This window comes from Galeopterus variegatus, unplaced genomic scaffold (assembly GCF_000696425.1).
Source record: "Galeopterus variegatus unplaced genomic scaffold, G_variegatus-3.0.2 Scaffold175, whole genome shotgun sequence".
In the NCBI taxonomy this organism is placed as follows: Eukaryota; Metazoa; Chordata; class Mammalia; order Dermoptera; family Cynocephalidae; genus Galeopterus; species Galeopterus variegatus.
Genome location: NW_007726286.1, coordinates 542,635 through 568,690, shown reverse-complemented (window position 1 = coordinate 568,690; position 26,056 = coordinate 542,635). Strand labels below are relative to the sequence as shown.

The 26,056-nt window shown below is 33.2% G+C and overlaps 1 protein-coding gene across 1 annotated transcript in view; it reads right to left on the bottom strand.

Annotated features, from left to right (window-relative positions):
- Positions 1-26,056, bottom strand: part of SUPT3H (suppressor of Ty 3 homolog (S. cerevisiae)) — a gene marked incomplete at its 3' end in the record, with an annotated part of 373,199 nt that overhangs the window by 342,542 nt on the left and 4,601 nt on the right. Inside the window, exon 2 of the mRNA XM_008563607.1 lies at positions 19,843-19,940. Within this exon, the coding sequence (XP_008561829.1) occupies positions 19,843-19,940 (98 nt within the window). The remainder of the gene's footprint in view (positions 1-19,842; positions 19,941-26,056) is intronic.

Here is a 26,056-nt window from a genome sequence, read left to right as displayed (position 1 = left end):
GTAAGTCTTCCCATAGCCAACCTATTTGACATGCTCCTTATTATCAATCCTTCTTAAGCAGTATCAATGTACATCATAGCTTTATCTTTTCAGACATCTTTTAAAGATTTCCTAGTGTCTATGGAAAAAGACTAAACTCCTCAGTCTGCCATTCAAAGCTTGCCACATTGTGATATCAATCAACAGTTTTCTCTGTATTTCCTACAACCAAGTTTCTAGACACATTAGGCTATTTGCCCCATATGTCTCATCCCTATCTCTAGGTATCTGATCATGCCATTTCCCTTACTTACAATGTTCCCCATCTATCCTCACTGCGACCCTCTCCCCAAATTTCCAGTGCCAAATATTACCTATCCTTAAAGAAGGAGCTCAAATGGCATTATTTTTATAAGCTTTCATCCTCCAAATTGAAAATCTTCTAACCTACCTCTCCATTCTCATAGTAGTATACTATATCTATATATCTTTTCACATACTTATTTACCACCTATCATTCTGTCTCAGTTTCTGTGTATGAGATTTTTACTGTTATAAATATAAATAAACACATGTAATACTACTAGACCAGTGACTCGGCAGCTTTTTTTTTTCCAAAGTGCAAAATCATTTTCACATGAAATGCTGTGAAAAAGCCCAATAAATAAAATGGACTTTTAAAGGAGCCTATCAGGTTGTAAGGGAGGACAGAACATCACACCCACTCCTGAGCAGCCCCACAGGCATCTCCACAAAGCACAGAGAAACAGTACACAAAACTACACATTCTATGAAGACAAGAAGTGTACTTACTTTATTTACCTGTCTCCCAGGTAGGAAAGCAACACTGTGTGAAATTAGATATTTTTGAGGTCAAATCTTAGCTCTGCCGCTTATAAACTATGTTTTCTACACATTTAAATCCTTAATCTTTCTGAACCTAAATCCACATCTGTAAAATGGAAATGGTAAAATCCATTACATGTGATCATCACATGAATACATCATGTAGCCAAATCTTCTAGCCAAATGCCTGGTATATAATAGGAATTCAATAAATATTTCTTGAATGCATTAACGAATGAATAGATGGACAGATGAATGAATGAACTGTCTAAACCAAAAGTAAAAAATCCTAGAAAAAGGATTTGACAACAGCTACAGAAAAAAAGACATGCAAAAGAAATACAAGATTTAAAAAAAAAAAGAAAGAATACTTTAAAAATAACTTATGGTGGAAAGAAACAAAGGTGGTAGTTGCATAACAAAAAATTGGACAGGTTTTCAATAAAAATACCTCACAAATAAGTATGACTTTATTACCAAAGAAAGAAGCTTTATTAGTCTATTTCTCTTGCTTATAACAAAATACCTGGAATTGAGTAATTTGTAAGAAAACGAAATGTATTTCTTACAGTTTCAGAGGCTGGGAAGATCAGAGTCCAAGGAACACATCTGGCAAGGGTCTTCTTTGATGGTGGCTTTAAAGCAATGCAGGGTCTCACATAGCAGAAAATGGCAGAACAGAGAGACTCTCAAATGCTCTCCTTTTAAAGCCCTCAGAAACATGCTCCTGACCCCCATTACTAATCCATTCACTACAGCATGGTCCAACAATCTAATCACCTCTTCAAGGCTCCATCTTCCAATTACCATAATAGGATTTCTCACCCTCAACAGTTACAGTGGGGATTAAGCTTTAATGTATGGACTTTGGACACAATTCAATCAATCCACAGAAGATGCTAAAACTAAAGAATTACTTACACACATCATATTAAGACATAAGTGTTAATAATGTGATATCTGGCTAATATCTAAACTCAATTTGCATTCAACAGCTTAAAATCAAGAGATAGTAAATTAAATTACAGTGAAAATTACGGGGTTTTTTGATAAATTCTATTTCACTGATTTACGTATGACTGTTATGGAATAGCATTCTGATTCTCTTTTTAAGATGTGTTTCCCTGTTTCTCAAGTTACAAATGTAAAGTTCTGCAATTATATTTAAAATCTTTTGGTGGCAGATGTGCATAAAAGAAATACCTCAACGTAAATCATTATGACACATAATGAACCCAAAAGGAATAGGCATACATCATTACAGGCAAGACATTAAGTTTGATACAAACAAAATTTTACCTTTAATATTTTTTAATTGGTTAATAAACATAAATGCAGCAAGGCTTACATTCCATATATTTTAGAACTCTCTGACATCCTTGAGGTCTACGAAAGCAAAGGAGTATGCACATGGTGGAGAGAAAAAATTCAAATAAAAAAAAACATAATCCTATGGGACTGTCCCTTCAAGAAGGCTGAAATCCAAATGGTTTATATTCCTGTATCAAAAGAAAAAAAAAACTTCACATGATGAAAATCAGTAAATGAAAAATAACAGCATAAAACTAATAGCACTACTAGAACAGTATGTCTTGAAGTAATAGTAAGCTGCAAGTCAAGATGAGCCCTTTTTTAAAAAATTATTTACAGCCCCTAAAAATGGAAAGAAAAAAACCCGAACAGAAATTAGATTATAAACATCCCTTATAAAAACCCCACTCCACCAGAGCAACAAGTTTACAAAGAATGATTTACCAAATATGACTCCTAAAGATGACTATAACAGAATGCTCTTTGTCTGACTTCATAAAAATGTGAAATCTCTTCCTCCTCACTATTGAAGACTAAAGTCAATATACTATGAAATGATGCTATTAAAAAATTATTAATATTCTAAAAACAGACATTTCATCTAAACACTATGTCTATCAGTAAATAATTTTGTATACACAGTATGATTACAATTTCAAAAAAATAATAAATGCCTAAATACTGAAATAGAAACAGAATGTCAACATGATTATCTCTGAGTGAGACCGTTTCCTTCTTTTGTTCTTCTAGAGATTCCAAAAACTCTCAAACATATATTACTTCCACAATCATAAAAAGCTTATTTTAAAGTTATATAAATATATATGTATGTATGCATGTGTACATGTGTGTATTCTAATGTGTATATATACCCCTAAATGTCCTGTTTATGTCTAATTTATAGTTTTCACATTGAAAGCAGGGCCTTGGTAAAGAAATGAGAAAAAAAAGGGGGGGTAGGTAACATTATTTAATGATTAAGAAAATATTTTTAAATCTCTCTAATGTAACAAAACATTTAAAAAGTTGGCTCTGGATTCAGAAAGACCTTGTTAAATCCCAGTTCTAACACTTAATAGCTGGGTGACTTTGGAAAACTTACTCAATTTCTCTAATCCTCAATTTCTTCATATAAAATTTGGCAATATCATCCAACTAACAGGGCTGTTAAATGAAATAATAATATATGGAAAGACGTCAGTGCACAATGCCTATTTAGTAATGGTAGTAATATTTGCTCTTCCTGTAACTCTTTGTGTGGCCAAAATTCCTACCTATCCTTCAGGTTTCAGTTCAAATCAAGTTTTTAGAGAAGCTTTCCCTAAACTAATTCCCCCATTACACTATTTCACAGTTCTCATCACAATTCATAATTATTTGTGCAAATGTATACACAGTCTATGGCATACCATATGTACTTGGTAAATTATGAATGAACAATTTTATGAACAGAAAGATATTTATAATCTTTCCACTGATAATATTAAATTTTGTCTCTACATAATCAGTAGGATCCTGATTATAAATGTAACTGCCTATAATACAAATGGAGTATTTAAAACTCAATTTAATTCTTCTGAAAACAACTGCACTAGGGGAAAAAAGACATTGCTAGTATTTCAGTCTATTTCTACATATCTAAAGTGACAATGAGGGAATCAAAATAATTCTTTACATTTTGTTCCTCAATCTTCACTAATGAATCTATTGAAATAAGGATTAGGAAAAATGTTAAGTTTCTTTCTTGGCTTTTAGTTTACCTGCTGAGTTTTCTTAAATTACCATCTCCTACAACTCTGATTAAATCAACTGTTTATTAATAAATCAGGGAGGCACTACTAGATAATATTATAGCCCTGGCTCTCAAAGTGTGGCCCATGGATCATCAGCATTAGCATCATCTGGGAATATACTAGAAATGCAAATTATTGGGTTCACACTAGACACTAGATTTACTGAATCAAAAAGCCTGTAGGTGAGGCCCAACAGCCTTACGGTTTAGCAAGGCTCTCAGGTGATTCTAATGCACACTAAAGTTTAAGAATCATTGCATTAGAGAATTTGTTTTAAGTCATAAGCTGTTTCATTGATTTTCATCAATTTAATTTGCCAGTCACTATATTTAATCATTAAAATTCTAATATTTCATTATAACATCTAAAATACTCTGATGTCTGATAAACAGGTCATCTGTCAATAATATGAGGAAGGCAACCAAACTGATTGCTTAATATACTACTCCTTCTACCACACAATCAGTTGATGTCACTATTTTCTTTTATTGGAAATCAATTCCTTCTACATCCCTTTCTAAATAAAAAGATCCTTGCTTCAGAAAAACTAATTTCAAGTAAAACTAGAAGGCAACTCAAATACACAATTGCTCCATTTTCAAAGGTTTTATAAGTCACAGAAAAAAAAATGATCTGAGCCAAAAATGTAATTGAAAGTAGTATTGCCACTATATGTAAAGATATATACAATTAAATCAAAGGTTTTTATTTAACACATGAACCTTAAACTTCAAGAATACAGTTTGCTACAGAAACAATAGTATTTCTGAGACATGAGAAATCATACTAGTATTTCTAATAGAATTAGAATGTAAGTTCTATGAGATTAAGGATTTTGTTTTATTCAGTGCTATATCTCCAGAGCCTAGAATAGTGCCTAGCTCACAGTAGGCATTCAACAGGCATTTTCTGAATGAAAAAACAAAAAGCATTAGTATTCAATAGTCCTCTAGATCAAATGTGGTTGGCCAACAGGTGCTAGTCTAATAACTGTTTGCTACAAGTCCAAAATGAGATATAAGGAATTTGCACTAGAATGTTAACCAACTGCATTAGGTGATTTGAATACATGCCTTTTAATTCTACTTTTATCATGTGAAAACTATCTCAATAAAGGAAGCAGGAGATTGGTTTATATTCTGACTCAAGGTATTTATGTCATAGAAGACCAATAATAGTTCACAAACAGGCTACCCTGAGTAGCACTGCTTTAGACTAAATGTTGACAGCTGAAATAAGCAGGAAAAAACTAACTTCAAAGCAAAGGATAATTTGTAAAAATGTCTGGCTGCCGAAATGTGGTTGTAATTATGTCACTGTGTCTTTTAAAGGAAGCTTATGAAAAATACGAAAGCAACAAAAAAATTTTGATAAGTTCTTTTTATCAACTAAATGTCAGGTTCTAATCAGGAAATTTAAAACATCCCAGTAGTGTCTAAATGAATGAAGTCTTCATATGTTCACAGCAGTTTATAATAGCTGACCAGAGAAATTAAGGCACATAAAAAAAATTATACTCTGAACTAATGAAAATACTTCAAGTATATTCCTCACTTATCACTTTAAAGTGGGTCCAATATTGTAATGTCATCACAAATATAAAAGTAAAATAAAGAATTAAGTGTGGGCAGTTAAAAATAATAAGGAATGAGGGAGAAATAGTCAAATTAACACTAATTCACAGTAGAGAGGCACTGGGAAAGTGCACTGCGTTGATATTCAGAAGACCAGGTGTATAGTCCTGAACCCATAGCTAACCAACTTATACATTCTAGGGCAAATCACCTGATCTCTCTGCTCTTCAGTTTCTCCATGGGTAAATAAGAAGTCTGACTTAAACAATTTCAAAAGACTCTCAAATTTTCCATTCTAAGCAACTGACAATATCCAAACAGATTACTTTGTTTCTGAATGAAGACAGATGGTGGTCCTACAAAAAAATATGCTGAGGTTCAATTCTCAATCCTACAAAGCCCAACTAATTTAAAAGGTATGGACATTTATACAGAGATGTGCATTGAACACCTATCTCCTATGTAAATGATTTACAAGCATAATCTTTTTAAATTCACACCAAAAAACCTAAGAGATTAATGTTGTTATTTGGATTTTACAAATAATAAAGGTCTCAAGGAAATATTAAAAACAGAACTAATGGGATTCACTCTATTTTTATGGCTCTGCTAGACCATCCTTCCTTCCACAGACCAGACACAATATATACAGTCAGCCTTCCATATCTGTGGGTCCCACATCTGTGGATTCAACCAATCATGAATAGAAAATATTCAGTAAAAAAACTGTCCGTACTACACAGGTACAGACTGTTTTTTCCTCGTCATTATTCCCTAAACAATACAGCATAACAGTAATTTACAAAGTATTTACATTGTATTAGCTATACAAGTAATCTAAAGATGATTTAAAGCACACAAGAGGATATGCACAGGTTATATGCAAATAATACAACATTCTATTATCAGGGACATGAGCATTCACGGATTTTGGTATCCAAGGGAGGACTTCGAACCAATTCCCCATGGATACCAAGGGATGACTGTATATTTCAATTTTCTGAGAAAGCAATAAAGAGGTTTCAAGTAAATCAGAGACAGTCTAAATACAGTATGTCACACTTAAAAATGTTTTTCAGGCAGCTAAGATGAAAAAGAAACTAAAGTTAATCTAATAAAAGAATAATGGGGATGGTTAAACTTTATTTCTAAAGTTAATAATAAGGAAACAAAATAACTGAAGGATTATATAAAAATGTTCAAAGTCTTAAACAATCAGGGACAACAAAAATAAAGCAGTAATTTACATTTCTAATATGGACATACAGCATGAAGATAGATTACCCATGCCCCTATTTCCTACCTCTACTATTTTGAAGACTTTTAAACCTCTTCTCAACTTCATCCACTCCCATGGAGGTTGACCTCCTAAAGTATACTATCGCACTGTGATTATGCTTCTGTTCATTCTATTACATTCAACACCTACCAGGCACCTACTAGGTACCAAGCACTGCAAACAGGAAAATTAACTTGTAATCAGGGAGCTTACAGTGCGCAACAGAGATAGACAAATAAATAAGTCACTGCAATACACTAAAGTTAGAGGACTTTTAAGAGTAGTACAAGGTGCCAGAGCACACAGAAAGGGCATTAACAAGACTGGAGAGGTCAGAGAATACTTCCTAAAGAATAAGATGGCCAAACTGATACTCTTATTTTCCGTTACATTTTCTATTCCTCCAGCTCTTTTAATTACTACTTCTGCTCTGCCTAATTTTATATTGCATTAAAATCTCCAATTTCCTCTTCCTCTCCCATTTTTCTCCAAGTTGATCAACTCCTTCATAATTTCTATCCCATCACTTCCCATCGGCCTAGGGTCAATGATCAGAACCTCTACCACCTCAAATTTCAATATGCTTCTGACACAACTGCCCTTCAAATCAATCCAAGTACCTTTCCTTCCCAGCCCTATGCCCAGCTGCTGAACACTCTACAGAAAATTATACAACCTTGCTATTACAGCCCATATAGATGCTAACTATAAGCTCAGCTGAGTACTTGACAATTTAGGCAACACTAAGCATATTTCTAATTAGTTTTCTATCCCTAACTCTACCGCTGCCACTACAGACCTTCACCACTGTCCTCAAGCTTTCCTACACCTCCAGTCTTTGCCACTTCCAGCCAGTTGCTTTGCCTACTTCTTCAAAATTGTATGAATGGTAATTAGACATATCTGAAAATAAATATCATTTCAGACATTTTTAGAAAAATGAAAAATCATGCACTGAAATAACCAAGCAACCTAACTGAAAATTCTAACATTATTTCATTGAGAAAACAAGATTCAGTCTCAAAGAACTTACAAATAAACTTTGACCTGCAACCTGACAGGCCTTTGAAAATAGAACCAAAAATCTGAACCAAGAAGCAACCTACTTCAACTCTCAAAACTGGTATTAAGGGCCGGCCCATGGCTCACTTGGGAGAGTGTGGTGCTGATAACACCAAGGCCATGGGTTCGAATCCCTATATAGGTGTGGCCGGTTGGCTCACTTGGGAAAGCGTGGTGCTGACAACACCAAATCAAAGGTTAAAAAAACAGTCATCTTTAAAAAAAAAAAAAAAAAAACTGATATTAAGCTTATGCACCAAAGATCAAGTGTTTTTTTTTTCAGAAGACGAAGTGTGTAAGGTTCCTAGCTTATGAACTCTTATTTTAATACAAGTCTAATAAATTGGATTGCTAGTTAATTTGATTGTAGACTGGAAGCACTATTCAAAAAAGGGGGCAAGTAAAACACTGCAGGTGTCTGGCATGACAGCAACAAAATTAGCAGCTGCCCAGAAGAAAACACACAAAAATTACACAAATATATAAAATCAAACAAAAGAGCAAAGTAGGACTATAGGAGTAAAATATACTTTATACTTCTTATGGTGCTCTAGGGCATCACTCCAGTACCAAGTGGAGTGCATTAAAGTGCAACTGTACCTGGTATTCTGTTTATAAGTAGTCATAAACGTTCACATTCTACTGCAGAAATATCTTCATTAAAATGGTCAGAATAAGACCCATATGATCACTTAGATTATCTTCACATATTTATAATAAAAAATGTATTAAATCGATTTTTTCCTCTAAGGATTATATTCCAAAGATACTCATGTATCCTTTAGTCCAAATGCAAAAAACTCATCTTTTATTTCTGGCCATATCTACCATTCAAAAATAAGACAATAACTGTACGATTTAAAATTGAGGGAACAGTTTGGCTGATTTTTACGTAACTGCAAACACAGCACAATTCCACATTCAGGCAAGAAAAACAAATATTAAAGAAAACTGAGAAGTTCCTCAGAGTCTCTAATCATACTAGTTAACCAACTCACTCATTAGTCAGTTGTTGTGGCTGTTTCTATCCAGTGTTGCTTCAAATAAACATTCTAAATGTAAAATTATTTCATTAATCAACTTTAAAAGTAAAATGAATTGCACAGACCAATGTCTGAAATCTGAGTATATAGCAAAAAGCATAAAAAGAAAAATTAAACTGCTTAAAATTTGCACTTAGAATTTGTTTTGGAACTTGATAAAATGATTTCTAAAAACTCATCTGGAAGAATAAAAATAGGAAAAGACCCAAGAAATATTTTAAGAAGAAAAGTTATGCGAACTTGAACTATAATACCAAATATTAAAACATATTAAGAAGCTATAATAACTAAAATAATGCAGTACTGGCAAAGGAATAGACAATTCAATGGAACAAAAAGAAAAGTCAAAAGTAATAATTTATTATATGATAAAAGCAGCATTTTAATTCTTAAGGGAAAGGTTTACATAACTTGTGGTGGTAAGACCACTGGCAAATCAATTTGAAGTAAAACTGTTTTAACTTAAATCCCTCCCTGACATCATATAACAAAATAATGGATTAAATATTAAACTGTAGAAACTAAAAAATAAATTATAAGAAAGTATATGGAGGTATCTATCAAAATTGAGGGTAGGCCTTTCTGTCAAAGACAGAAGCAGTAAGATATATAAGCTGATTAAACTACATTAAAAATGAAAACACTAAACATTTAGCATTAAAAATGATGAAAATCATTTTTTTAAATGATTATAAACAAACCTTAAGGGGAAAAAAGATGGGGAGTAGGGAATAGGAGAATGCCAAATATGATCAGCAAAGTATCAATGCCTTTAACACATTAAAGGCTCTTAATAAATAATAGGAAAAAACTCGGTAAAATTATGCTAAGAACATTAACCATCACCAAAAAAAGAAATATAAACAGCCAAAATATTTTCAAGCTCAGGTGTCAAAAAAAAAGCTGTAAAACAACACAATGTTACTACTGTTACATTGTCAGAGACAGAGAGAGAGGGAGCTGCTCTCATAACTTGATAGAAATGTAAATCAATTTGACATTCCTGGAGGAAAAATGAAAAAGTTAGTATCGAAAAGCCTTTAGACTCAAAAAATCTTTCAAGACTTTAAGGCAACAGTACCAACATTTCATTATATCATTTTTTTTTTCCTTTTTGTCTTTTTTCGTGACCGGCAACGGATCACAACCCTCAGTGTCGCGCCCGTACCGGACCGGGACCGGCAACGGGATCGCAACCCTCGGTGTTGCGTCCGCACCTCGCTCAGCCAGTGAGCGGCCGGTCTGTATGTGGGATCCGAACCCTCGGCAGGAGCGCCACCGCGCTCCCAAGCGGCGCACTGTAGCAGTGCGCCACCGGGCCGGCCCTCATTATATCATTTTTAATAATAGTGAAAAAACTGCAAATAACCTAGTGACTCAACAACAGGGGATTAATAACATAACAGTTTTCCATACAATGAAATAATAAGGTCTAATAATATATTTTGAACGCCTCCATGTTACGTGGGGGGGGGGGGGACGAGGTACCAAAAAAGCACAGTAATGACTAAAAATTACTAAGAACTTAAAAAAAATTAAGTCTCTCTCACACACACACCCCAACACATATGACTCTCAGATAGGGATTATAAACAACTTTTATGTTCTTTTTGCATATCTGTGTGAGGGTCTTATTACCTCTTCTGACTTAGCTTATCACTTAGTACTATCTCAGTTTCCCTGAATAAGGGGATTACTTGTGCTTATTAAGGTTTCCTGAGTTAACCAAAGAGTAACTACAAAACTCTAGAGAAGACTTTAAACACACACACACACACACACACACACACACAGAGTCTCCTCCTCTACATGTTGCTATGCTGAGATCTCCAGATGTGTTTTTTTTTTTTTTTTAATTTTTTAAGGAAGTACAAAAGAATGCCTATAGTATGTACTCTGTGTAAAATGGAAAAAGTAAGAACATACTCATAGTTGTTTACATGTGAATAAAGAAACTCTGGAAGAACAACAAGAAAGAATAAAACTTTTTACTTAAATGAAGTAAACCAGGCAACAGGGGTAGAAGAAGAACTTTTTACCGCAAAACTATTTTTAAATGTGTAAATGTGTCACCTATTAGTAAAACTAAAATTTCTTAAATGTTAAAATATACATATATTTTGTTACATTATTCAACGCTGGCAAGTCATATATACACTACTGGTGGGATTATAACTCATGAAAGCCTTTATGGAAGGTCGTCCAAAACCTTAAAAGTAAGTATGCCTTCTGACCCAGGAATCCCACTGGTGGGAATTAGTCCTAATGAAATATCCAGTTACATGCTCAAAGAAAGATAGATAAATAAACAGACAGACAGAAAGGAAGTTTATTACAAGCAAGTTTATTATACTATCCATAACACTCAAAAATCAGACACCTAATGCTCTGATTGTCTTGCTTAAAGACACCATTAACAAAATATAAACTACTATCACTACAAACATAACGCTGTACATTCATCAAAATGGTAAAGTCTTACGATATTATATATTAAGTAAAAACGCAAGTTATACAATATGAATTATAATATGGGCTTTTGGTATTTATTTTAATTTTTTATATGCATTGGAAAGGAACTGGAAAGATAAATACCAAAGCATTAATGGTGCTTTAACTCAGTGAGTTTAAGATGTTCGTTATGATTTTTCTGTATTTTCGGATTTTTTTTCTTTTCAGAAAATAATATGAACTGCTTCTAAAATAAAGAAATATAAAAAACGCTTTAGGATAAAATGTTGATATAACAATTCCTCTACCCATACACTTCCAGGGTTTTTTATTGGGGGAGAGTGTGAGTATTTGTTCCTAACATATAAAATCTACCAATACAGAAGTGAACCAAGATCTTCTCTTTCTAAATCTACAATCTTTTCCATTGTATCATGCTACCTTAATCACTCACGTGTGGCATTATTTTTCTTTGTATCAATATGTAAGTTAAAATATTTATTCTTTATTACAAATTCTAGACGTGAAGTTTTATAATCTATTAAAAATAAACGTTATTTATGTTCACATACTTCTAAAGGATTAAATTAATATAAAGGACATTGATAAGTTCAAGTTCTAGGTGAGAAGAGGCAGAATAAAAAAATACTGTCAGTGCTTAACTTAGAAATGGGTTGTACTCCAAGTATGACTGTTTGGAAAATAATTCCACACAAAAAGAATGTTATTTTTGTTGCTTGAATAAATATCAATTGATTGCCAGGCCAGCCCAAAATTTTTAATTTACCCCCTTATTCATATTAAACACACATTACCAACAAGCGTAATACAGGAATAGGGAAAAAGCCACAAAAGGCTAAAAACAATCCACCAGCCACGGCAAAAACTAGTCATAGTGTGGTTGCTTTGTTTTAAAACAGAGAAACCTATGAAAAGTAAAGGAAGAAGAAAACAGTCAAAGACAACAGATTAAGGATTAGTTCTCACTGCTCTTCTCTAGAAAAGTGGTTGTGAACTCTACTTATTCTGTCCTAGGAAAAAATGTCATGCCAGTTAGAAAACTTTCTAATGAATACAACAACATTTTTTTTAAAGGCATATGTTGTTTTACTTAAGATTTAAAAAAATGTCTACACGGAGATGTTCAAAAAAGATATATTTGCAAAAGGTAGCCTTATTCATACCAATATATATTTTTGTGATATATTTTGATATACATAAACATACCTACACATACATATACATGTTAACATACAGAAACATACATACACCTACATATATATGTTAACATATTGAAATACAGCACAGAATGAGTCAACTCCCATTCTTTGGCTGTAACATAATACTACATATCAGTCTCAGACCTAGAGAGAATCAAAACTGTGCTTTGGCAAACTTAAAAACCGTCATGAATCAACACGACGGCCTTTAGAGTCAACAAATACTCAATCAAAAGGATTCATTCCTCTATATTAAGATTCTACTATTCTTTTATAAAATTAAACCTTTTTAATTTGGGGAGTTTACATTCTACATCAACAGAATTTACTGTTAAGGAGGCAACCAACACATAATCAAAGATACCAAATTTTAATTTCCTATTCAAAATTACTAACCACTTGCTAACATATTTTCAGTACCGAACAATCCATTTTTACCTTTTTTAAAGATGAATTTCAACCTGGTACATTTAAAACTAGTAAGTTTTCAAAAGCTCAGCATATTAAAAATAATGAATTGACAAAATATTACATAACATATTGCTAATTTTATAGCTACCAGAAATTTTGCAAATCTAGCTACATAAAATTAAGGACCCAAAACTCACAATGATATTACATATTCAATTATACATGCTGGCATAACAATCATTTGCAATACAGTACATTCAGAGCTATAGTAAGGATTTTCAGAAAGATCAAGTATAAATATGTTATATATACTCACAAAAGAACATTTGGAAGAAACTGAATACATTTCAATATTTTTTTACTCTTAAAAATGAAACATGAATGTAATATTAAAACTCCCAATCAAATCTGACCGGCCAATGCCAAAAATTAACATCCTCAGACCTTTAAAGAATTGTGGGACAATGACAACTTAAAAAAAAAAAAAGAAGAAGAGTAGAACAATGGCTGTGTTAAAAGCAAATATCAAATCAACAGGTCATGTAACATGTAAATATATTTTCCCAATTTCAATAAAAATATAATACATGCAACCCAGAAAAGAAATATTTTATATACAATTTATATTTTCTGTGCTGTCCAGTTATGGTAGCCACTTGCTACATGTGGCTTTTAAACTTAAATTAATTAAAATTAAATAAAATTTAAAATTCAGTTGCTCAGATGCCAAGCTTATTTAATACACTCAATAGGTACATGTGGCTGGTCACTATCATACTACACAGCACAGAAACAGAAATTTCCATCACAGCAGAAAATTCTACTGGACAGTATGCAGAATGTAGACAAATCCTTCTTTCTCTATAATTATGATATTCTTCCCATAAAATTAGAAATATTTCCCCCTGCACTTGAAACACTTTGTATAAACTTCCTAATAAATATGTTGATAATGATAATTATTTTTTAAAAAGATAACAACAGGACAGTGTTTATCATGTGCCAGGAACTATACTATGTGCTTTAATTCAATCTCATTTAATCTTCATATTAACCCTGTGAGGAAGATACAAGTCCACAATCCCTTATCTGAAAGATGTATTGCAGAAGTGAGAAGTGTTCAGATTTTAGAAAGTTAATACTGCACATAAATCACGATACATAACACCTTCAGCAGGGTCTAGGGAAGCACTCAGGAACACAGAGGAATGTATAAATATTACTAAGGATAATATAAATAGCTGCACATCAATGAGGACCTGGGTTCTGCCATCAAATTAGCTTAGCACAGGGATTTCCACTCTCCACTGTGATAATAAGCAACTACACTAGAATTTTAGAATGATAAATTTGTGAATTTTTACCTATTTTTCCCCTTATAACTAAAGATTTTGGTCACAGAATTATTCGAATGACTCCATCTCCCTGAACTTCAGGAATTCATTTCTAAGAGTGAGCAAGATGTTTTCCTCACTGTTAATTATACATATTATCCTAGAATGAAAGTCCTATTTATTTTCTTTTCATGAGAATTGAGAGTAATATTTAAAAACAAATTCGAAATTGCATTTTGCCACATTTATAAAATGACACTTTCTTTTTTAACACAGGAATTTATCTAAATTGGTCTAGAAACTTAGACCTATCTTATTTCATTTCCGAAAGAAAAAAACATATAACCAATTTTCCATTATACAGTGCTTTTATGTTCTCAATCTGCTTTTACAAATATTCTCACTTTCAGGAAAGACTGGTACCAAATCTGCATTACAATTTGAAAATCTTTCTTATTATTATTACACTTACAAACTTCAGCATATCTTAAAATATCCCAAACAGATGCATTTCACAAAAAGTACACGGATAAATTTACCCACATATTTTAGTGTACTTTAAATATCAGGAATTAAAATCAAATGTTATTTAATAGCAATAAAATATAAAAGTAGGATAGACATTTAAATATTCAACAATAACGTGGTCACATTTATATCTAAAATTATGAAATATCACAACTATGAGCATTTAATAAGTATGTAAGTATATAAAATTTCTATGAAAAACTATACTTTCTCTTGGTTACTGATATACCCTTGCTGAAAACAATTTGGTGGTTAGGTATAAGAAACTGAAATAAAAGCTATGATAATATGAAAATGACAACTTAATCCAATACTTCTTATAAAAATTAGATCTTGTTACTAACAAGTGAGTAATTAACTGAACAATCATTTAGCTTTCACATTATTACTTCATTATAGCACACTAGTCACACAAACTGGTAAGTTTATAAACTAAATTTTATAAATCAAAATAAAAATTTTATGACTGAAATGCAGTTTAGCATAAATGTCAAGAGCACTGAAGTCAGACCTCCTGGCTTTAATCCAGGGTCTGCCACTGACCAAAAGGGAATATTGAGTGAGTTACTCAACCTTTGTGTCTCAACTTCTTCATCTATAAAAGGGGAATAACAGTATCTACTCTCCTAGGGTTGTGTGAGGTTTAAATGAAATGATATATGAAGGTACTTGGGAGAGTGCCCGGTACACAGTACGCTCTAGGTAAGCATCCATTATTATCACTGGTATTATTAAAGCATCTTTGGAATTATAATATTTCTGTATTAGCACTTTTTACCTTCAAGAGTTTCTCTTTCTTCCAGTTTCCTGAAAAACTAAAATGTACTATGAGAACAATATTTGAAGGAAGGCTGTGTCAGTTTTAAAACCGCCTACTGATAATTCAAATGTATATATATTACAGCTCCTTAAAGTCAGGTTAAAGTAGGGATAAAACGGGAAGCATATTCTCCCACAACTCATAACTTTTTTTTTTTACCGGTAAGGGGATTGCAACCCTCGGCATGGTTTTGTCCGCACCACACTCAGCCAGTGAGCGCACCGGCCATCCCCATATAGGATCCAAACCCGCGGCCTCAGCGCTCCCAGCGCTGCACTCTCCTGAGTGAGCCACAGGGCCGGCCCCATAACTTCTTAATACTAAATGATAGCCAAGTGATACCATTCACAAATAAAGCCCTAATCTAGTGCAGCAACAGATAAATGATTTTTGCTATTTATCCCGAAAATTCCCAAAAGAGGAAGCAAATCTTACTGAGAATATTTAGTTCAGTTTTGGACGTACTGAAGTTTGAGGTATTTATAGGATACTTAATGGATATTCCAGGAAACAGTCAGAAGTACAGACCTAAAGTTAGGAAGCTTACCCACAGAAGAGTTCAACACTCCCTTCCTTGTACTACCATGAAATTTTTCACATCCTATCTCATGACAATTATTTGTTTCTACACTCTTCTCTCCTGTTAGATTATGTTTCCTGAAGGATTTCAGGTCCTGCCATACAATAAGGGCTCAATAAGTGTTGATTTTAAAAAATACAAAAATTACAGAACGGTACAATTAAAAGGTGAATTTTATTGTTTATGTAAAGAAAACTCTGACTAAAAAATTTTTTTTCAATCTGTGGATTTTAAATAAGGATGAAATTTTCATTTGGAAGAATTCTTACAATATATAAGTAACATGTAAACAAAATCTTTCTTTTTTAATTTAATTTTCACATTAGAATTACTAAGTGAAACCAAGTTGTAAATCCTGGCATCATCTGCAGGCTTATAAACATGAAAAACTACAGCATGACAAGGCAAGAAACACATAAATGGGTAAAATAAGGAAGAGCCCTATGAAGATTCTCGAAGTGCATTTAAATTAATTAAAATTCTTCAGTTTCCTAAAATACCTGCAATCACAATTGAAAAGATATCACCCTCTAATTTACAGGCTCCTCGACTTTAATAACTTAAAAACGAAAACCTCTGTACCCTTCCAGCCAATGTTATTCAGAGCTGTGGTGGCAAATGTGCTCAGTTATATGCACTAGATAAAGGAATAGCTGCTGTCATCCCAACCCGCTACCAGTTGTTGGACTATTAATCCTTAGTTTAAAATCTGTAGAAGTATTTCCTAAAGAATGCTTTGCTGGTGGTATTTACAATCCAAATTTAAAATGAGGCAAGTTCTATCAAGGCTCTAATAGTAGAACAGACTGGCTGTCAGGCCTATATTTAACAGCAGATGATGACAATTTAATTTGTGCTTTACAACTAGATACCTTTCACTGAAACCACTCCCTAGAAATGACACCACAATACTATCATTTAGAAGGCAGGAAGCCAAGAGAAAAACAGCTCATTAATAGTGAATGGATGGGGAAGACAGTAGCAATAGTCTATTGAAAAGCAGCAATACAGACAGGCTTAAGAACTGTGAAAACAGTAGAAGTAAAGTAGAGGTTCACGAAAAAACTTTTCTGCAACACAAAATAAACACAGCAGCACTTTTTCATTTGAAATAAGCACATAAAGATTAAATGTATATTGATTGTAATTTTATACATCAAAAGACTGAAAATCTTACACAAATAGAAAATATTGGTGAATTAAAAAGGATTCCCTCAATTTGGGCCCTATTACAATGTTCTGCAAAGAAATTCACAAGGGGAAAAAAAATACCTTCAGACTATAAATGAATGTAACCATTAGGAGTAGCCTCTCTCTAAGGTCTGAAAAGAACGAAAACATACATTTCTTCCAAAGACGTAGCCAATAACAACTTTTGCATTCTGATTCCAGCTTAGGTACATTAGTCGGGAAGATGCTTGCAATAGTATTTAATAAGAAAGTGCTATATTTAGCTTTTATTTTTTCTCAGTTTTCTTAAATGGCTTTAAGTCCATCAAATGCATTATTAAGTAGAACCTCTCCTAAGTATAAGTGACAAAAGGAAATAGTACTCTACAGCTTTCTTCTTAGAGTGCTGCTTTTACAGATCCGAGGTCATCAAACTTTTTCCATAAAGAGCCATAAAGAAAATATTTTCAGATTTAGAGGCCATATAGTCTCTGTTGCAAATACTCAACTCTGGCAGGTAGCAAGAAAGCAGCAACAGACAACAGATAAATGAGCACGGCTGTGGTCCAATAAAACTTTATTTACAAAAAAAGGCAGCAAGCCCACAGCCATAGTTTGTTGAAGCCTGCCTGCCACAGATCATCTGTTTTTTATCTACTAACAAATAGACTGTTTTAATACTATGAATTTTGAAATAAGTTGTCTGGGACTTGCTTTAAAATGCTTCATTAAAAAAAGTAGAGAGTAGGGAGAAAGGTTAAATAAGACTGGCAAAACACAATTACTGTTTAAATGGATATATGGAGTTTATTATACCATTTTTTATAATTTTATGAGTTTGAAAATTTCCAAATTAATTTTCTTTTTAATTTACAAATTAAATCAATGAACCAGTTCTACAGAAAAATGGATTTCTTCACCTTACTATAAACCTTCTAAAACATGCTTAATATTCAAACATAATTAAAACATAGAAGATTCTTAATATAAAGCCACTAAACTATAATGAACAAACTTAAACTAATCCACAAAAATGTATACAAGTATAAACCCTTAAAATTTTCCATAACTTAAAATACAGGCTCACTTCATACAGCTCCTATATATTAATATGTTTAATTTATTCCGGACTTATCTAACAGAAGGTGTTAAACCAATTTTTAGTTTAGGATAAAATTTTTTAACAGAAATATATTATTTATATTAACATATAATAGATTGATTACTTTTCTAATGAATACATAAAATAATTTTATTTCTCAGTTTTAAATTTCAAGCAATAAATATTAATAGATATAACCCACCTAGACAAGTGTTCTTTAGGGTCTTCAATAATTAAGAGTGCAAAAGGATCCTCACACCAGAAAATTTGAGAACATATGACCTAAACATTTTCAATGTTGTTTAAAGTATGTTCACCAAGCAACTATTACATATAGGCCCAAACTCATTTTACCTTTGAACCGTAATCATCATATATTGGAGTTAATCCATGATAAAAGCTATCAATAAACACCCACAAGAAGAAGACACATAAACCTTCAAAACAAATATTCTTTTAAACTGCCTGACAAGTCATGAATAACATATCCACAGGAAAAAGAGTTATAATGTACTACCACCCCCATGCAGATAATTGTCTCCTAAACCAGTAATTAAAAAAAAACTAATACATGCAAACAGACATTTCTAATAAATATGCTACCTCCCATTAAATCGAGATACGTAGTCTCAGTACAAGAAGCCAAAAATAAAGCTGAATAGAGCCTGAGGAAAGAAATCTTAATGGCTACACAATTTCTCAAACACTGAATAAGTGTGTTCTTTAAATGTTCTGAGTTTTTTCCCAACATTCTGAAATACAGTGATTTCAAATATTATCAAACCCAAAAACTCAGGCTGGCCACTTAGCTTAGTTGGTTAGAGAGCAGCCTTATAACACCAAGGTCCGAGGCTCAGATCCCGGTACTGGCCAGCCACCCCCGTACCATAACCCCCAAAAAAGAAAAAAAAAAACTAAAAACTAATTTAAATTAGGTTCATAGAATTACTATGACATTTAAGAAAAAGTGAGAACTTCTCTGTGAAAACATTTCAACTATCCAAGAATATAATACGTTTCAAACGCTTCCAAATCTAAAACTAAATTAGTAATAAGCAATCCACAACATATTTGGACAAATAATAATTAGAGCAAATGTATTTACATGATTATCCATTCTATCTTTTATAACGGTGAACCAATACTCATTTTTCAAATACAGTACTACTGTAGCATTTTTAACAATTTTGCCCTTTCTGCATATTAAAGTATGCAGATTATTTCATTTTTACTTGATTAAATACAAATTATTTCCAAGTAAAGTTTTATCAATTTTATCGCTATCTTTCTTCAAAATGAATAAATTTAAAATAGTAATAGTATGCAGAGACATACTTACATCATACTCTGTAATTCTGCTGCAAAGCTTATAGACTTCCCTGTACTTCTTCCACTACTTGAAGTGGCAGTAGACATTGGGCTAGCTGCAGTATTCATCTAAATAAAAAGAAGAAATGAAGCTTACAAAATGTATTTAGCTATAAACAAATCCATGAAAAAGGAAGTAATTATAAATTACTTCAAAAAGTAGAGAAAATTTTAAATTTCTTATTTGTTTTGCATAAATCTAATTTGCTTATACTTAATATATTCTTTATTAAAATGAAATAATAAGGCGGAAAAAAAATCACTTAGTCAAGTAAGATATCAACCAATTACTCACATGAGTGATAAACATTTCAGTACCAATTTTGCAATAGGTAATGTAAGAAAAATACACATTAAACTTCTTTAATAGAGCTCAATGGTTTTTAAACTGTGTTCCAGGGAGCCCTAAGATTAGTTTGTCAATCTTAAGGGAACTCCCAGTGTTCCAAGTACACACACACCCAGTTTCACCCAGACCACCAAAACAACTCTGATTTTTCTTTTTTTATGTACAAGTTCCAAGTAAGATCTCCTTTAAAGAAAGAATTCCACGGATGTATGATATAAAATTAGAAAAGTAAAGCATAATCAATTACCATTTGAACAAAAGCCTAAAACACAAATAATAGAAATAAAAGTCAAGCAGCAGAAGTACCGTGATTTTTATAATCTATGGATAAATAACTCATTCAATGTAAAATGTGACTTTTTTTCCCAATGAAAATTGGTACATGAGAAAACTAGATGCCAATCCTAATGTATGCCACTTTATTTAATGCATGTGGCATTGTGAACAAGAATTAGTAAACAAGAATTAGTCAAACTAACATTAAAAGAAAATCATGAAAGTAGGTAAAGCTTCAACTATTATACAGTAAGTGCTCAATAAATGTTACTTATTATTTCATGTTTGTGTAAATTTCACAATACTATAATTTTCCTTAAGAAAACTTTGCAGATTCTAAAGAACAAATTTAGAATATATATAATAAAACAAAGCAGTATAGAGAACTTTAAGTACAGTAAACGAATTAAAGAGGGCAGGTTCTAGAGTTACACTGCCTAGTGAGTCCCAGCTCTGCTACTTTGACAGGACTTTGAGCAATTTACTTAAACCTCTCTGTGCTTCAGTTTCATCTATAAAATGGGAATAATAATCCCATGCTCTTAGGGTTGTTGTGAGAGCTGATACAAAGATTCAGAACAGTACTTAGTACATGGTAAGCACACAATAAATGTTAGTTAGCTATTATAATAAAGCGAAAGATCTTCAGAACTCCCTTTTCTTGATTTGCTAAAAGCTTTTATATGAATTTAGATTTCCTTATTTCACAATCACTCAAGTTTAAAAACTTGAATATTTTCATTAAAAGACCTCAATGCAATTCAACAAATATTAAGGAGTTTCCCTACAAAATAAGTTCAGTTTTCACTATTGACATCACTACCACTACTAGTCACTCTGGTTTGAAACCTCGGTCGTTATATTTGAATCCTCGTGCACCCTCTAATTTGTAAGAAGCCAAGTAAATTCTATTTCATGTTCTCACTTCCTTCCCTTCTTGTTCTACTGTTTGGCCCTCTGTGAACTCTTATCTACATATCTCTCTCCATCTGGGTTCTTTCTACACACTGCTACCAAATTTATTTATCAACTTAATATATCCCTCTAACCGGACCACTCCTGTGGGTAATGATAAAACCAATAAAGGGAAACTGAACCAGGATCACTCACCAAGGGTTGAGATGAAAGGGCTGGGCTCTGTGATAGAAGGCTGGAAAAAAAGCTACTAAAGACCACTGCCTGAGATAGGCCTTATATGAAGCTTTTGAGAATGCAACAGTACAAAGATCTAAGATAAGTAGCACACTAGCTGGGTGACTAGATCTGTAATATCCCAACATCCCTCTGGTCTAGCCTGAGGGGCCTGAAGGCCCTGAGGGCCAGGCCAAAACTGCTAGACAGAGAATGCAAGAGCAGAGAAAGAGAAGAGAAAAAGTTCCACTCAAATTGAGCCTGAAAACCAAAATTCTAAAGCACATAAAGATCCTAATGCTAAGAAAGACCATCACTTTTTTTAAGCCTAGATTTGTCCATTTTTTTCACAAAGACATTTGGAATAAGTACTTTTTTCTACAAAAGATATAGGAAAAGAAACATGACCATTTGAAACCTGGGTTTTAAAAAAATCATATGGGCCGGCCCGGTGGCGCACTGCTATAGTGCACCGCTTGAGAGCGCGGCGGCGCTCCCGCCGAGGGTTCAGATCCCATGTGGAGACCGGTTCCCGCTCACTGGCTGAGCGCGGTGCGGATGCAACACCGAGGGTTGCGATCCTGTTGCCGGTCCCCGGTACGGGTGCGACACCGAGGGTTGTGAACCCATTACCGGTCAGTAAAAAAGACAAAAAGGAAAAAAAAAATCATATCACCAGTCCAAGGTGGGAGAAAACATATAGAAACCAAGGACTTCCACAAACAGTCCTGCTGAACCTGGGCAAAGTGCTACAAAAACGAGTCTGGATTTCTCAAAGACCTCAGAAAATGTTCCCTTGTTGTCCCAAAAGAAGGCTGACAGAGATATCTCGGAGAAAATGTTAAACTCAAAGATTATATATTAACCCCAGCCTCCAAAAAGTTATGATCTGAGTTACTCATGTCAGATTGGACAGACATGCCACTCTGTAGGATTATCTTATGTCCAATGTCCCGACACACTGCTGGAGCAATCTGCTCCTTTTTCATTTTCATATCCAGTCACCCTATTACTCTCTGAAGAGATATTTCATAAAGTAAATTCGTATTAAAACCACAGCATTCTTCAGTTGTCTTCCTACTGCTAATGTTTCACATCAAGGGTATTTAATGGTAAGAGGTAAAGGGTCCCAGTCCTAGTTTATTATAACCATGATCATCCTTTCACAGTCAAGTTAATTAATTTTTAAATCAAACAGGTGAGCAACATTTTTCTTGACATGAAGAGCTGACTAGACTCTTTAAAATAATTATTTTCCGTACCCACATTTTGTTCGATGGTTTAGATAATTAACTTCTTTAGACATTAACTTCTTTACACATCAAAGTCCTATCATTCCAATGCCTTATTTCCTTTCTTCCAGACATTAAAATAAAAAAAAAAAAGTCTGTTAAAAGCAGAAGCACTCAAGTCAATTTTCTCTAATAAATACAGTTAACATGGAACTGAAAACCTACTGTAATCTTCTCAATGGGTTAATGTCCTGCAGTTGTTTCAGCTTTCAATTGAAATGCAGCTGTTTGCCATATTTTACAAAATGAATTCAGATGTGCACATTGGAACCTAGATTATTTCAACATGCCACAGTTTAAATGTGAACCCAAAGAGTAAGTTCATTTCTGATTAATACTATTTTAACCTGATCGTTAAGCCAATAGCTAATACTATGTCACACCTTTTAAAATTCTGTTCCAGAGATGAAAAATTGGCATTTATCTTTTAATTTGAAACAGTGGAAGTTAAAGATATACCCCTTTCCTCAGAAAATACTACCAAAAAAAAGTTACAATTGTAGTAAAGTTACATATCACAAAAAGTGAATTAAACAAAATACAGCTGATATTTTTGGTGACTAACTGACCAAAGAAGAAATATCATAAAATATATTTAAGCTTAAAAGACCTCAAAGAGTTGAGAACCTTATTACTAGTTTCTGTACCCTAAAAAAACACATCAAAATCGGGACTCTGAAATCTATCAGTCAACCCATTAATTAAAAGATAGTGGAATTTGTACTGTTTCTTCTATTATATCAATCTCTGACGAAAAATAGTTCAGCAGACTTATGTGCCAATTATGAACATCTACAAAGTCTCAATTCTAATCCATAACCTGAACATCCCACATAATATAAATTAGAACAGTTTCACAAAACTCCAAAGGCAGGAAGAAATTATGGTTAAGCCAACACTATTATACACTGAATTTTAGTTTTGTTGTCAAAAAAAAACCTCAAGTTACATCATGATCTAAATTTCTCCTGATGTAAAAAATAACACCAAATGGTCATTCAACCATTGAGAATGCAAAAAATAAAAAATAAATTAAAATGTATAAAATACGTGTAAAAAGTTCTATACCTACTATTTGGGATAACACAATGGTAATTCCACTTTATTAATATATGCCCCATTTCAAGCGGACTTTGGAAGTTATAAAAAATACTCTGGTTTTTAAACTTGTCTAAAATCAGTCCCATTTGACCTCCTCAGCCTCTTTTTCTGTAGCTGTCAAATCAAATCACCCAAACCACCCCATGGTTCCTTTGAACCTTCACCCCTATAGCTCTTCCTGCTTGCAATACCTTTTGAAACTATGGAATACCTCTCCACCTATCCAAATCCTAGTGGTCTAGAAGACCCTGACCTAAGCTCACCATCTCCAAGAAATCTTCCCAGATACACAAACATAAGGAATTCTCCTTCTCTGACCTCTAATTATTTTAGTTTACTGATTACACTGGTTAATATTCAATTAACTATTTTACTGCATACTAATTATTTTAGTTTAATAATAAACTTCTGCCCCACTCCGTATCCCTCCTCCAACTACTGGCAGGTGAATTTTATTTCTACTTCAGAGAAATAAAAAGCCATCATTTAATAATTTCCTTCACTATTCTCTACCAAAGGCATTGTATCCTCCCTTTATTCCTTCCTCTTACAATAAAGGCACCCTCTTATTTAAAGCCACCACCACCTGTGCTTTGGATTGTTCATAACTATTTATTAGGCACCTACTACAGGCTGAACACTGTTCTAAGAGCTAGGCATACAGTAGTGACTAAGCCAGACAAAAAGAAATACATTGTAATACAGGAGACAAGCACATAAACAAACGTAACTTGAGGTAGTGACAAAGCTATGAAAACAAATTAAACAAGCGGATTTCAATTAGGAGGTGACATTTAATATAAGATCTGAACGAAGCCCAGGAGGGAGGGCTGGAGAATTTCCAGGCAAAAAGAACAGCGAAGTACCGAGACCCTGAGGACAGTGTGGCTAGAGTGAAACAAGCAAAGGGGATAAGCAGTAGAAAATAAGATCAGAGAAGTGGCAAGAAGCCAGATCTTGCAAAGCCTTGTAGGCCATCAGAGGTTAAATTTTGAGTATAATGTGAAGCTGTTAAAGCATTTTGAAAAAGAAGGTTATTTGAAATGTTTTAGGTTTTAAAAAGATGACTCCAGCTGCTGTGAGAATATACTATAAAGAACCAAGAGTACAATCAAGAAGACCAGTTAGAAAGTTATAGAAGTCATGTAGACCAAGAGATGACAGTGGCTTGCATTAGTGTAACATGTAGAGATGGTGAAAAGTAGTCAGATTTCTAGAATATATTTTGAAGGCATAGCTGACTTGCTGATGGATTAGACATGGGGGATGAGAGAAAAGCAGTTGAGGATTACTCTGAAGTCTGGGGCCTAAGCAATTGATTGAATGGTGATGCCATTTACTGAGATCAGGAAGGCTGAGAAGGAAAGAAAACAGTTCAGTTCCAGCCATGTTAAGTTGGAGACAACTATTAAACATTCAAGTGGAAAGGACATCCTGCAGAAGCTTTGTGAGAGATATCGTAAGGTAGAAAATTGAAATAAGTCATGACTATAGAATTTTACAGAAGGATAATTAATCAATGTAGTAGAACCTCAGATAAAGATCAACTAATCGCTCAAACTCAATTTCTCTGTCAGGAATAATTTCTGTCTCACAAGGGTGTTATGAAGAACACAGCACCTACCACGTAATGGGCACTCAAAGAAATATACTTGAATTGAAAATAATATCAAAACACCTAGTAAACTATGAAAATTATTCCCCTTTCTCTCTTCTTCTCTAGATGATAGGTAGATATACACAGAAACATATAAACTGCTTTTTATATCCTAGTTAGATACATGAGCAATTTACTTTTTTTAATTTACTAGCAGCCCAGCAACAGACTGCTCAGGGACACATGAGGTTCTATTATCATATTTTTCTTCTTCAGTTTCATATTATTGTAAGTTTCTATTCCAAGAGCTTTCTTATCCAATACTCTTTTATAGAAAAATTGAGTTCCCCTCCCACAAAAAAATTACTCTTTGCAAAAATGGTCCTTAAAGTGCACTGCAAATGTGCCTACCAGATCTTAAAATACACAACATCCAAAC